Below are 14,613 nucleotides of genomic sequence, written 5' to 3'. Positions count from 1 at the left end.
TGACCCGGACGTCTTTCTTACTTCCGGTGTCTACATCTACAGCGAGCACCTCCCCCCATCCATCCTACTTCTGTAGCAACTGCCCATTCCTCTGCCTGCTTATCCTGTTTAATGCCGGGGGCCCGACGCCACCGCCGCATTCCATCTCCCCCCGCCTGTCTCTATTACAACCCACAGGTAGGCATGGAGGAGGGAGAGGTGATGAGGGGGATAGGTGAAGAGGAGGGGGAGAGGTGATGGTGATGAGGGGGAGAGCGGATGATGAGGGGGAGAACTGATTATGATGAGGGGGAGGGGAGAGGAGGAGTAGGGGGAGAGATGCGGAGGAAGAGTAGGGGAAGAGATGAGGAGGAAGAGTAGGGGGAGAGATGCGGAGGAAGAGTAGGGGGAGAGATGAGGAGGAAGAGTAGGGGGAGAGATGAGGAGGAAGAGTAGGGGGAGAGATGAAGATGAAGAGTAGGGGGAGAGATGAAGATGAAGAGTAGGGGGAGAGATGAGGATGAAGAGTAGGGGGAGAGATGAGGAGGAAGAGTAGGGGGAGAGATGAGGAGGAAGAGTAGGGGGAGAGATGAGGAGGAAGAGTAGGGGGAGAGATGAGGAGGAAGAGTAGGGGGAGAGATGAGGAGGAAGAGTAGGGGGAGAGATGAGGAGGAAGAGTAGGGGGAGAGATGAGGAGGAAGAGTAGGGGGAGAGATGAGGAGGAAGAGTAGGGGGAGAGATGAGGAGGAAGAGTAGGGGGAGAGATGAAGATGAAGAGTAGGGGGAGAGATGAAGATGAAGAGTAGGGGGAGAGATGAGGATGAAGAGTAGGGGGAGAGATGAGGAGGAAGAGTAGGGGGAGAGATGAGGAGGAAGAGTAGGGGGAGAGATGAGGAGGAAGAGTAGGGGGAGAGATGAGGAGGAAGAGTAGGGGGAGAGATGAGGAGGAAGAGTAGGGGGAAAGATGATGAGAGAGAAGACCAGGGAAGAATGGAGGTGGGGGGAGGAAGAAAAAAATTGCAGTCAATATTAATAGGGCCATGAAAAAAATTTGCCTGGGGTCCCACGCAAGTGTAGCTATGCCTGTGCCAGTGAATGTAAGATTAAGCAATCCTTTACATTGAGTTCACGAAAGAAAATCTTGAAATGTACAAAAGATCTTGAAAAATAGAAAACCCATGGATAATTTTTCAATGAAGCATGTTACACGTCTGAACTTTGAAAGTGTAAATGGATCTCTGTAAACAACAGTAATAAAGTTCATTGTTATAATGAAATACGGTCTCCAATATAGTTTAGATATTGGCGTCAGTACTTTTAACTTCCAATATGTAGAATGTACGTTACGTTATACAAAGCAATCTTTGAACACCAAACATAACCTGAACTACATTTAGCTTTGAAGTAAATGCTTACAGTTTAAGGTTGAATAGAAAATACATATTTTTGTCCTACAATTATTTTAAGAGCACTCATCAGAAAAGTGTTTGGACGGAACTGACCTGGCCTTTCACAAACACTGCCATTTATTTGGTGGATACAGGTCGCTGCTTTTAGGCCCACAACCGATGGCTCAGCCAGATATCCACAAAATCCAGCATCGCTTGGTTCCCCTGGTTGCCACTGCAGCGTAGTGTTCGTAAAAGGAGACATGTCTTCCCAGCACCAATACGATACGTTGATCTTTCGCAGGCCGACCCAGGGAGTTAGATCAGTTTTTGGCTAACAAAACAAATATGTATTAGACTGAAGAAAAAACACATCATAGAAAGACACCATAAACATCTTAATATATAAAATCGAAAGGTTAGTACTAGCTGCGGTGAATCTGATTGGTCCTCAGCCTCTGGCCAATCAGATTGGTGGGTCTGACATCACCAAACTGCCACTCTCTTCCCCCTCGGCCACACACACACCCCCTCCCCACCCCCCACCCCATCACACTCACCTCCCTCCCCGGCGCTCAGTCACCTCCCTCCCCGGCGCTCACTCCCCTCCCTCCCCGGCAAGGGGACAGGCAGTGGCCAGGCAGCCTGCAGCTGCCTCGCGGCGCCGAGTGCCTAAGATGGCAGCGCCTGGAAGGACCCCCTTCCTCCCTCGCGGCGCCGAGTGCCTAGCCTCAACTGCCACACACGCACCACCACCACACACACACCACCTCCCGCCCAAACCGCCACCTCACACCCCTGCGCCTCCAGCCTCCTCTCCACACAGCACCACACACACCACCTCCCCTCCCTCACCCCTGTGCCTCTGGCCGGGACCAAGCGGCGGAACGGACGGCAGGGGGCGGAACGGACGGCCGGGGGCGGAACGGACGGCCGGGAGGGGGCGGAACGGACGGCCGGGAGGGGGCGGAACGGACGGCCGGGAGGGGGCGGAACGGACGGCCGGGAGGGGGCGGAACGGACGGCCGGGAGGGGGCGGAACGGACGGCCGGGAGGGGGCGGAACGGACGGCCGGGAGGGGGCGGAACGGACGGCCGGGAGGGGGCGGAACGGACGGCCGGGAGGGGGCGGAACGGACGGCCGGGAGGGGGCGGAACGGACGGCCGGGAGGGGGCGGAACGGACGGCCGGGAGGGGGCGGAACGGACGGCCGGGAGGGGGCGGAACGGACGGCCGGGAGGGGGCGGAACGGACGGCCGGGAGGGGGGGCCACCACCACCATTCACCCGTACCACACAACCCCCCTCACCCGTACGGTGCGGAACTGTGGGGGGCGGGGCCTGTGCCCGAGAAGGGCGCCGCACCGGACTGCAGGGGGGCGGGGCCTGCGCCCGAGAAGGGCGCCGCTGAGCGCCGCACGGGACTGAGACACGTGTGTGCGAGTGTGACTGTGCGAGTGTGACTGTGCTAATGTGACACTGTCCCCCCCCCCTCCTGTCCACTGTCCCCCCTCCTGTCCACTGTACCCCCCCTCCTGTCCACTGTACCCCCCCCTCCTGTCCACCCCCCTCCTGTCCACTGTCCCCCCCTCCTGTCCACTGCCCCCCCTCCTGTCCACTGTCCCCCCCTCCTGTCCACTGTCCCCCCCTCCTGTCCACTGTCCCCCCCCTCCTGTCCACTGTCCCCCCCCTCCTGTCCACTGTCCCCCCCCTCCTGTCCACTGTCCCCCCCCTCCTGTCCACTGTCCCCCCCCTCCTGTCCACTGTCCCCCCCCTCCTGTCCACTGTCCCCCCCTCCTGTCCACTGTCCCCCCCTCCTGTCCACTGTCCGTCCCCTCCTGTCCACTGTCGTCCCTCCCCCCTCCTGTCCACTGTCGTCCCTCCCCCCCTCCTGTCCACTGTCGTCCCTCCCCTCCTGTCCACCCCCCTCCTCCTGTCCACTGTCTCCCCCCCTCCTGTCCACTGTCTCCCCCCCCTCCTGTCCACTGTCTCCCCCCCCTCCTGTCCACTGTCTCTCCCCCCTCTCCACTGCCCCCCCTCCTGTCCACTGTCCCCCCTTCCTGTCCACCCCCCCTCCTGTCCACTGTCTCTCCCCCCTCTCCACTGCCCCCCCTCCTGTCCACTGTCCCCCCTTCCTGTCCACCCCCCCTCCTGTCCACTGCCCCCCCTCCTCTCCACTGTCCCCCCCCTCCTCTCCACTGTCCCCCCCCCTGTCCACTGTCTGTCCCCACTCGTGTCCACTGTCCGTCCCCACTCGTGTCCACTGTCCCCCCCCCCCTCCTGTCCACTGTCCGTCCCCCCCCTCCTGTCCACTGTTCGTCCCTCCCCTCTGGGGAAGGTGGGGGGGAGAACGGAGAAAGAGGGGGAGAGAAGGGAGCGGGAAATTTAACTCATGGGCAACTCTAGTTGAGATTAAAACGGTTGGATAAGCGATACTACACATTGGACAAGTAATGCCATATTATATGTCCACTGTTAATACCAAAGTGCCATCCCTTCTCATTAGCACAAAGTAAATGAATGGCACGGAGCATAAACAAGGTCACAATGCGACATATAAACATGCAATGCTAAAGCAGTTACATACATTTGTAGAAAATAATATATTTTTTAGCCTAAAACTCTGAATATACTTTCTGTGATAATGACCATGTCCATTATCAGTTGTGTTCTATTACATTTATTCAGTGAAACACTCTCGAAATGCACTCTGAATTGAAAGAAGTCTGAAAAATAAATTACCTGCATGTTTACAAGTTGATTTAGGACAAATTCCACTTTCTTCTGTGAAGTAAGTGACGCCAAAGCAGCATTGTGGCTACGACAGGCTAGCTTTGAGTTGTCATAATTATCTTTAGTGCTGGTGATTTTTAAGCATGAGCTCCCAACTAAATGCCAATTTGCTCCACAAATATTCTCTGATTGACAAAGATAATTAACAGTTAGCAGGTTTAGATATTATTGGAGGTTGCAGCGTATTCAATTCAACACATTTATTTACATTAACAGTTTTGACATTATGTATGTCATTATCGGTCACAGGATTATTGCTGGCAAACACCGTTCACATTATAGCTCTGACAGTTTCATCTGCACCTATGCTTAAAAATGACTTTCTACATGGATAAGGTAAGAAAACATTGTGTCCTGTTCTTTTTTTTCCTGTCTTCCCCAGTAGCACACGGCATGGGAAAAATGCTCCTTTCACCTGTGGGTAGGGATTTGTAGGTATATGAAAAAGGCAGTTCGAAGCCACAATGCACTAGATGGATTATAAATTTGAATGGGCAATAAAGTGCCTTGTGGCCTAGGGACATTTATTAAGGCGTGGTAATTCCACCTTTTTGGTGCAGACTATATACTTGCAGCACGCCAGCAACTTTCAGCCATAGAATATTTCTAAAGAATTCCTACACAACAGCATACAACACATTGCCAATCCAATGCACTCTATTGCAACATCCGGTTTGAGTTGGAAACCTGCAACAGGTCCGATGCATGAGGATTATAAGCCCAGCCTTGTGGCAGCAACCAACACCTGGCCAATGTTTGCATCAGTAGCCACGCCTGCATGAGGCAGAGGCCAGTAACAGAAGCTCAAGCCTACATTCCTGTACACCGAATACCTGGAGCTAGCCACATACTGTCAGTTAGGGACCAAATTAATTAAGAACGGTCCTACACAGGATATCCGCTCCACCAAAAAGTTTCATCTGATTTCTACAATGGGGCATTATATCTATTATATATTTTGGAAAGTTGTTTGCAAATGGTGCCTGGTTCCTGAGATCAAGGAGCAGGATTTGGTTTATGTTTGGATACAATTGGATGCCATTTTGAATCAAGACGAAAGACTGAACATTTCCAAACTGCACGGATTCTAACCAAATATGCTGCGATTGCAAGTAACTGGACTTAATTGAGAAAATCCATGTTTTGCACATGGTCAACTTTATGTTGGATGCTGAAAAAAAAATTGTGTTCTCCCCCGACAGGTAAATTTTTTTAGTTTACCCAACAGCATTAGAATCAAAATACTTACTTTTTTTCATTAAAAAACTAAAAAATTTAATTATCCATTTATAAATGTAAGTAGTTTTTTGGGTTCTTAGAATTCCCAAGCAACGCCGGGTACTTTCAGCAAGTATGATACATAGACAGTATGCAGTAAAGCGCATATATGATGTAAAATAGGACAAACCCACAAAATCTATTTTTGTTGACACATGCAATAAATAGTCAACAATTGTAAAGTTAATCTGTGCAACCCTTCAATGAATCAGTTTAACAGGCAGTGATACACTGACTATTGAGATAATCAGTGTTACGGTTAGAACCTGAGTCTTTAAAATATTTTTTCAAAATTAACATTTGCATGGTAAACAAATGTTTTACAATCTATAACTATAGTCTTGAGTTAAACCATTTGACAGTAATCTTGTGCTGTGTCCATAGTCGAATGCGCTACCTTCTGTGTTAGTTGGTGCAGCGCCCGCTCGCCTGCAGCAAGAGATATTTCCGCTCCTGCAGGCAGAGGCGACAGGGAGGTGTGTCGGGGGAGGGGGGGTTGGAGAGGGGGGGGAGGCATGGCCATGACGTCACGAGCTGGCTCGCCCTCATTGGGCGAACCGATCACGTGACCCGGCTGTCGTGTGGGAAATACAAACTTGTTTGTAGCGCGAAGCACCGGTCTCGCCGTAGCGCATGTGCACGCGCTAGCGCGAGCGTACACACTATGCGCATATGCATTGGCGTCCTAGTGTTATTTGGCGCGAGCAACGTATCCTGTTAACAAGCTAACCGATTTAAAAATATTTATGGTGTCAGTTTGTCAAAAGAAAAATGGCCTCAGCCACCGATCACTGCCATTGGGTACACTGATCCTGGGAGGGCTCACCCTTTTTAAGGAGCAGTCCAAATGACATGTTTATTTTAGAGGTTTGAAGCCAGGGGTCTCCGGAGCGGAAATGCACGGATTTAAGCTTTGCGGACCCTCTGCTTCCCGAGATACTTACTTCTGTAGGGGTTGCCGGTGTAATCTGCGCAGTATAAAGCTCCTGTGTAACGTGGACCAATAGGAAGACACAGGGCATGATGTTGTGGCTTCCTATTGGCCTTACTGGACTTTTAAACATCCATATTGTGAACCCAGCCTGGGCTCCTACAGATATAAGTATCTCAGGAAGTAGGAAGTCCCAGCAGGTGAAATTAACATTGTTCAGTTCAAGACCCCCTGCTTCAAACCTATTCAATAAAAAGAAAAAAAACCTGTGGCTTGGTGTGCTGCTTTAGGCCGTGCCTATAGTGCCGGCGGCGGGGTTGCGGGATTCCGACAATTTGATTTGTTCAAGGGCCGTCACGTGACGCAACAGCCCTTGAAAAATCAAATTTTGCCGGTTTCCAGTTTCCTCTGTCGCCGTCGCGCACACGATAAGCGCACGCGGCGGCGGCAATGTATTTGTTTTCGGGCGATGTCGCGTCGCCGTCACTATAAGTGCGGCCTTAGGCTGAGTTCAGACAGGCTGCAGTGCGCGTGCGCCACTCTCGCTTTGGTGGGTGGGAGTTTTCAAACTGAAAACTACCCCCGGCGGCGCAGTACAGCGTCGCTGAACTTCAAATATACAACTGAAGTTGTGATTTCAAGCATCAGCCGTGTCACGTGTACTTCCCCAGCCAATCACAAACACTTTTTTTTTTAAGTCTCGCCTCCAATCGAGTCATTTTGTCTGCTGGGGATAAGCACACATCGCCCAGAGAGAGGCGCGGACACAGCGTAGCAGCCCGTAACTCTTCCTGAAGAGCATGTGATCAACCAAGAATAATAATGTCCTTTAAAAAGGTGTCTTGTTGCTTGAATGTAACCTGTAAGCATAACTGGAGTAGGGTAGTTTTCACATGACAAAAACAGAATTCTGTCGCTTAAAGATACAGCAGCAAAACAACGACCAATTGTCATAACATTTAGAATCACCACAAACCTGGCAGTCCAATGCACTCTTGATTCCTGGGTTCCCACTGGCAATTCTGATCCATAGCACAGCTTTTGCAGCTTGTTTTCTTATTACAGTAATTCCCTGGATTATTCTTGGGGCAGTATTCATATGAGGTAATAAAACCCTAGGTTATAATAAGTGTGTTAATTATACACTTGTACAAGAGTTTCACTAATTTATGTACCTGTAGCTATGCAGCCATTACTCAGTTTTTCCAATAACACATGTCAGATTAACTATAAAAAGGGAAATTGCATAATTTAACTTACATTTTTTTTTACCCCCCACACAAAGATACATACACTGGGGGTAACAACAAAATGAAATCTAAACTAAAATTCCATTTTTCAATTTCTTTGCAGGAGTCACAGGCATGCAGTCAAAGTCAGATAACTTTTACCAACGTGATCTAATGTGCAACCATGTGAAACACCGGGATAAGAAAAAGGACAGGTCTGCACAAATGTCAGAATGATTAAGCTGCATTGTAATGAAAAACTAGTTTTTCTAGCAGATAGAATGATGCAAATGGCATAAACTGAAGACCGCTACAGGTGTACTAAGAAGCGGTCATTGTTTTGCATCAACCGCATATAAGGAAGCAAAGCTACGGCACTATTTCACCCACAGGACTGCATCAAAATATGCAACAACGATAACTACATCAGTTCCTCCAAATAACCTGCAACATTAGGTGTCCACCATTTTCCTTACCTGGTTTGCAGTACAGTTGTTGCTAAATGAAATACACTGGTCATTACACCATCGACAGCCATTTGAGTTCACAGTACAACTATAGCAGTCGGTATATTGCGCACATGTTTCATTGTCTGCATCTGAAAACGGTGAGACAACATGTTAGGATATGCCACTGAATCCACATTGGGTGTTACAAAAATCTCACTGGCTTGTACAGCAGTTCGGTAGTAGAGGAATTCCTATTAAAACACTTAATTATACAGAATATGTGCATACATATAAAACCTCTACAAGTATACATCTTCCTCAGGCAAGAGGATTTTTTTGCTTCAATATTTTTTATTAAGAAATTGAAGCAAATAATCACTTGGCCTACAATATGCATGAATTTTGGGGAGGAAACAATGGGGGGTGATGATCAAGGTCAATTTGTAGCAACGTTGACAGTGTTATTTTCATCTTGCCTCTCATTGGGTCAATATCAAGGTCTCTGTCACGTGTGCATCAGCTTAAAATTTAGGGAGTGAAAATTTAAGTTAGGGAGTAATTACATTACCCACATTTTAAAGTGTGTGTGTATATATTTATTTTTTGTGTAAGAACATACATTGAGTGCGCTTGGTGGTTAAAATGTGTATTTATGTTCTTTTAAAAAAAAAACACACAAAAAAACACAGCTTCACTCCAAGAGGTTTTGCATTTTTTGCGGTTTACAAAACTTAGTATGCTTCATCAGTGACATTATCAAGCTCAGTGATTGTCAAACAGTGTGGAGGGGCGCCAGCGAGGAAATTCCCCATTTAAGACGCCGGCTGACAAACGGAGCACCAACATAAGTTTGAGTGCATTTAAAAAAACACCATTTCTTTAACCTTTTTTTCAATTAAACATACACCATGAGGTAGTTATAAAAAATAATCTGAAATATTTTGATGTTTTTATAAAGACCTTTAAGGCACATTGCAACAGTTTGTCATAATAATATTATTATTATTATTATCATCATCTTACACAAAACTTATTAAATTTCATGTGATTCTCACGTGGGATTTCAGTGCAACTTTAAAAGGCTGCACTATTCTAAAACCGCAAAATAAAACGGAACTTCAGAATTGCTGCATCAAATAAGTAAATGTTTCATAAAAACGTAACTTCTAGGTGGAAAAAAAGCTACTTCAGATGTAGCCAGACTTACTGTCCTCGGTGGCGCAATTGTCACTGTTGGTGCGGCCACAGATCTCGCTGCCCTGAGGACAGGAAACTAGTCAGATGGATTAACGTTAATTAATGTTCCATGCTGCTGAATAGGATCCAGCAGTGTTAACCCTTTTGGGCAATTTGCAGAGAGAGAATACCGCTACTCACCTTTCAGATGAGCTGCGCGACCGTGTCCGGTCTCTGTCGCCTGGCTCCGTCTCCCACTCGATAAAGGTAAGAGGTGCAGGCTGTATTTCCCTCCCCCAGGATGATGTAGATGCCCATATATTGGGCTGTATAGGATGAGAGGGAGGCTAGATGGCCATACTTGGTAATCTACATCAAAGGGCTGGACCCTTCTGCGCAGGCGGCTGCAGACGGAGACCGGAACCGGCCGAGCAGCTCATCTGAAAGGCGAGTAGCATTATTCTCTCCCTAGGGATGACCCGTTCAAGAGAAGGATTAGTGCTGCGGGGTCCCATTCAAAAGCATGGACCCTCACCACGCTATTCCATCCCAGGCCGCAAGACTCCGTCGTGTTTCCGGTTTTTTACTCCACGGCCACAAACACTATAAGTCTTGATCGTTATATCAATAATTAAGAAAACAAATTTGGGAAAAGACTTTAAAAATATGATCCAAATTGTTAATTATTTCACCTGAAAAGAGCAGACAAAAAGCATAGGGGTTATATAAAAGACATACATGTTTTACTTGGACACAGGGAAAGACTTTCTTGTTCTTGCTCTGGAGTGGCCTTTTCCCATGGAGAGCACTGCAATAAGCTGCTGTTCCAAACACAACGGATTCCAGGTCCGGCTCCTAAACAAGAGTTCCTAGCCTGGAAAGCTTCACAACTTTCCGGTGTAAACATCAGGACATCGCTGAGCAGAAGACTGTTGAAACCTCCAAAAACGTACATGGTGCTAAGTGACAAAAACAAGGGAATACGTTTGCTTTATTGGAGGTAATACCTTTATATACAAGAGTAATCCAAACATCGAATATTATAAAGGAAGCATTACACCTGGAACCATTTTTGAAACTTACACTTTATAAAGCCGGAAGGATTCCTGGAATTCCCCTTTATTTTTCAAATATGTTCTGATATCAGAGAATCACATCGCCTGAAATGAGGCGCTCCGCATCATAAAACAGGGTGGTTTTGGACCAAGTATAGCCAAGTAGAAAATACATATCCTTGCCCAACGGGGATATATACTTAATCATGAGAATGTTTAACCACTATTTAAGAATTATAAATGACTCACGGCATTCAAGAGGGATGGAAAGAAATGTTGTATAATTAGATTGCAAACTCAACGGGGCAGGGATTGCCTTTATCCGATTTTGTTTGTTACACTTATATTAAAATTACCTGTATGTTTTCTTTTGTAAAGAACCAAGTAGACTGTGGGCAATATATATATAAAGATATATAATTATACACAAACACACACAATTGTAGGATTAGCAATAAATGTACAAAATATATTTGGAAGTCTTTTTGAAGAGCATCACATGTACCAAGGGGTGGATACAACCCTCAACCCGGCCCCAAAAAGGACAGACGAGAACGAAGGCAAAATTGATGGTAAAAGTAGACAAAGTGACATTTGCTTTTATTGAAAGTTCCTTAAGGTTGGCATATAGCTTGTGGGGAACTCTTCTCCACTGACAGTGGGGTTGACAATTACAGATATATGGGGGCATTCTCACCTATGGTCAGTTTTTGAATATCAAAGCTCAACTAGAAAACCTTCCATAGGTGGGAAAAATTATGCCTTTAAAAGGACTTTAAGAAAATGAAATTTCATGTGTTCCTCCATATTCCCCAAGGCAGAATACAACCTGTAGGTAAGATCCCAAAAACAAAAAACAGAATCTTATCCTAATTAGTCTTGATCACTGCTTGAAGCATGTCTCTCCCAAATCCTGCTTCCCCTGAATGTACACCACCCAGTTTAGAATATTTGATAAACTGGATGCGGAGAAGACACTGGTAGTGGTACATATTTCCTCAGGCGATGCCCAAGCTCTTCCTGCTTATGTGCGGGCCATAGCTCTGGTTTAGAATGTGTCAGATCTAAAAATAATTTTTAGATGCATAAACTCTGCGAATCCATAATGCATCTGGTTCTGTACAAATAACGTTCTATGACCCCGACAAAGATTGTTGAACTTCTTGTCCAATGGATTGAAAGGGTTTGGGCAGAAAGAAAGCAAAATGATTAATATGGAACAAGGAGACTTCCGTTGGTCTGAATTGCAGAATGGTCTTAAAAATGAATAATTTTCATTTGGTGGATTCCTGATGTGAACTGATTTGGATGTTAAAGCCTTTATCTCGCTTAATCATTGTAACGGCTACGAAGACCACCACTTCCTGTGTCAAAAGATCCAAAGAAATATCTGAGATGGGGAATCTGGCAGTGCTTCCAGGACCAAAGACAGATCCCCAAGCTGGCACTGGCTGGCAGAATCTTTGTTTAATCTTATATCTAGAAAAAGCAGATCATTGGCCAGGGAGATTTGTAATATTGAGTCCAACTGGGACCTTGCTCAAATCCCTCTTGCTCGAACACCCTTGATCAAATACCTGAGGAATTGTAACTTGATGTTTCTTCTGACAACCCCAATCCAGAAAAGTCCCTAGACAAATATTTAAGTAGAAACGTTTCCTGCCTGCATTGAAGTAATGACATTCAGAAGGTCAACATTGGAATGAAATAATGGACCCTGCTGAGAAACCAAATGTGGTTCGGGTTTCTTATACGTCATTTTCAAAAACACCATGGACAGAATTAATCGATTTGAAAATACAACGTGATTGAGGTAATAACTCCTGATAAAAGAGCGGGTGATCGAGAGAAAGACCTGTCCAGAAAGGAGAGTTTCTGAATTTATATCAATTTTTTACACATTGTCTAGCATATATATTTTATATTTCATTTTTTGGACACATCCTCCACAAACAAGACCTCTGGAGTGCCGGTTCCTTCTTAATACAAAAAATGTTTAATCCAGAGAGTGACGTTTCGGTCAAATACACTGACCTATGTCAAGATGTATATTTTTTATACATCTTATATATGAGCCTGACATTGAATTAATATTTTTTCAAGTAGTATATTTAAAGATTTACTATTCCATACCTGTCACGCTCTTAACATTTCTAAATGGGTTTTAGATTTACACATTCTTATTGATGGATTTTCTTCATTGTTTTTAGTTATTGAAGGCTCACGAGATGGGTCTACTCTGTTTCTCTCTAGGTATGCCTTAATATTTCCTACATTTCATTCATCTATATGCAGAATTATTATTCTGTATTTTATTATGATTTACTAATATCTGGTTAATTTGCCCATAAATGTTTTTTTTTGTTTTTTTTTACTGATCTCTGCTTTTGATCTCTCTTTCAGCTAGTCATATGAGTGATTCTTTTAATCTATTTCAGTCATCAATTTATAACAGTTTTCTGATATATTTTTAATATTAATGTGTGTACCACTAACTATAACACATTTTTGTCTTATTATACGCTTGTGTATTGTTCGTGAGAACATGATGTTCTGCATCCAATTAATGATAAAAGATGGGTATATAAGCATTGACAGAAAACCCACTCTATATTCCTTGATTAAGTGGCACTAGGGCCAGGAAATGCATTGGACTTTTGGACTTCAGTTTCAATTTGTTACCCAGGACAGACCTAGGACAATTTATCATTCTGACATTCTTTGGAATCTACACTCTGAAGACTGGTAGTGACGTCATCAGCGTGCATCCTGTGGCAGCTGGTCTGAAGCGTGGGAATAATCTCCTGGTGCGGAGTGGCATGGTGCTGGTCACAGCCTTGCCCTCGGCCCTGAGCATGGGCGGTTCTTGGGACAGGAGATTTACTAGCCTTTGCCCATCTGTGCATGGTCAGTAGTTTACCTTCGGCGGTTGCAGAGGTCCTGATTAGATGCCAACGTGAGGCTTTGCCTGATCCAGGTGGAAATACCCTACTGGTTTATAATAGCTATATGCCTGTTTTATTTATACTTTTTGTACATGCATCTCTCACCACTATACAATTACCATCAATACATTTCTAAATGACTATTCTATGAGAGTTTGGCACATTTCCTTTTGGATTTGAGAGAATATACAACTTAAGAGGAAAGTCCCACTAAACTAAAAACACATCAATTCTTGCTGATCCTCCCACCTTGAAGCAGATGATTTCTTGCTATGGGGATTTATACTTTAAGCCAATACACTTATGCCAGGCTTCTCATCTTATGATCTGCAGAAAGACGGACATCTTCAAAAACTGTTCTCCCGGTACGAATGTATTTCAGCCGAAAAAGTCAACTTTTAAATTGATCTTGCATGTATTTCAGGAAACAGATCATTGGCTGGTGTCTTTCAGACAACTTACAATTTTTTTACTTTGGGACTTACATTGACTACTCCTTGAGCCTGTGTTGATTGATGTATGTAATGGATGTGATATTGTTGGACCACATATGTTCTCCTTGAAGCTTGGCTGAAAAAGGACATAAATTCAAAAGTATTTATTTGTAGCTCCCTCTCAAACATTTCATCTTTCTTGGATGAAATGCCCCATGGAAACGAGTATTCATCCTGAATGGGTTGTGCCAAGCTCTTTGGCGTCTTGTGCCATATGAAGAATCTGATTTATTCCTTTACCGTCCATTGCCTCTTAAATATTCCTTGGTTTTCAACTGTTTCACCTTCCATTTCCTCTAGAGAAAAACAGGTGTCTCGTTCGCTAAATACTTCTTGGACAATCAGATGTCAATGGTGTCTATCTAGGTAAGTCAGAATTGTCTTCAGTACTAGCTGCTTTAAGTTTGGTACATTGTATTGAGAAAAACGTTCTTAATATTGGCTACAATTACCCCATTCAGCACAAAGTTCTGGCTTTTAGCTAGAGCCTTCTAAGGCTTAGTCCATAGACACTTCGCCCGTGCGGAAGCACGCCAAGGTTCAGGAAAAGTGGTGCTTTCCCTGGCCTTAGAGCGCGCGCCGTCCGTGGGCGGGCCAGTGACGTCACGGAGCTGGTTCGCCCTCATTGGGCGAACCGCTTACGTGACCGGCCCTGCGCTCCGGCGAGCTATGAAACTTAACATTTGTTAAGACACACGCTTCCGCAGGCGTGCGGAAGCCGCTCTCATTGCGGCTGCAGGGGCTCAGTGCCGAGCAGCAGCGCGCCTAAGCGCTGACCATGTCCGAGGCATAAGGCTTTTCCAATTCACCGTTCAGAGTCCATGAGGCATGCTAACACACTGGTTCAAATAAACAGAGCGATAAAGCAGTGAAGTAGAGTTTCCCATACAAAGTAGAG

The 14,613-nt window shown here is 45.5% G+C and overlaps 1 protein-coding gene across 1 annotated transcript in view; it reads right to left on the bottom strand.

Moving 5' to 3' along the window:
• ATRN (attractin) overlaps nt 1–14,613 on the bottom strand; it is a 209,501-nt gene that overhangs the window by 108,092 nt on the left and 86,796 nt on the right. Inside the window, exons 12-16 of the mRNA XM_075572654.1 lie at nt 9,960–10,180; nt 8,073–8,194; nt 7,344–7,482; nt 4,108–4,283; nt 1,482–1,701 (exon numbers count right to left, since the gene is read on the bottom strand). Coding sequence (XP_075428769.1) covers nt 1,482–1,701; nt 4,108–4,283; nt 7,344–7,482; nt 8,073–8,194; nt 9,960–10,180 — 878 coding nt within the window. The remainder of the gene's footprint in view (nt 1–1,481; nt 1,702–4,107; nt 4,284–7,343; nt 7,483–8,072; nt 8,195–9,959; nt 10,181–14,613) is intronic.

The sequence above is a fragment of the Ascaphus truei genome, chromosome 1 (assembly GCF_040206685.1).
Source record: "Ascaphus truei isolate aAscTru1 chromosome 1, aAscTru1.hap1, whole genome shotgun sequence".
Taxonomy (NCBI): domain Eukaryota; kingdom Metazoa; phylum Chordata; class Amphibia; order Anura; family Ascaphidae; genus Ascaphus; species Ascaphus truei.
Note: the sequence above shows the minus strand (reverse complement) of the source record. Positions and strands in the feature narration are given on the sequence as shown.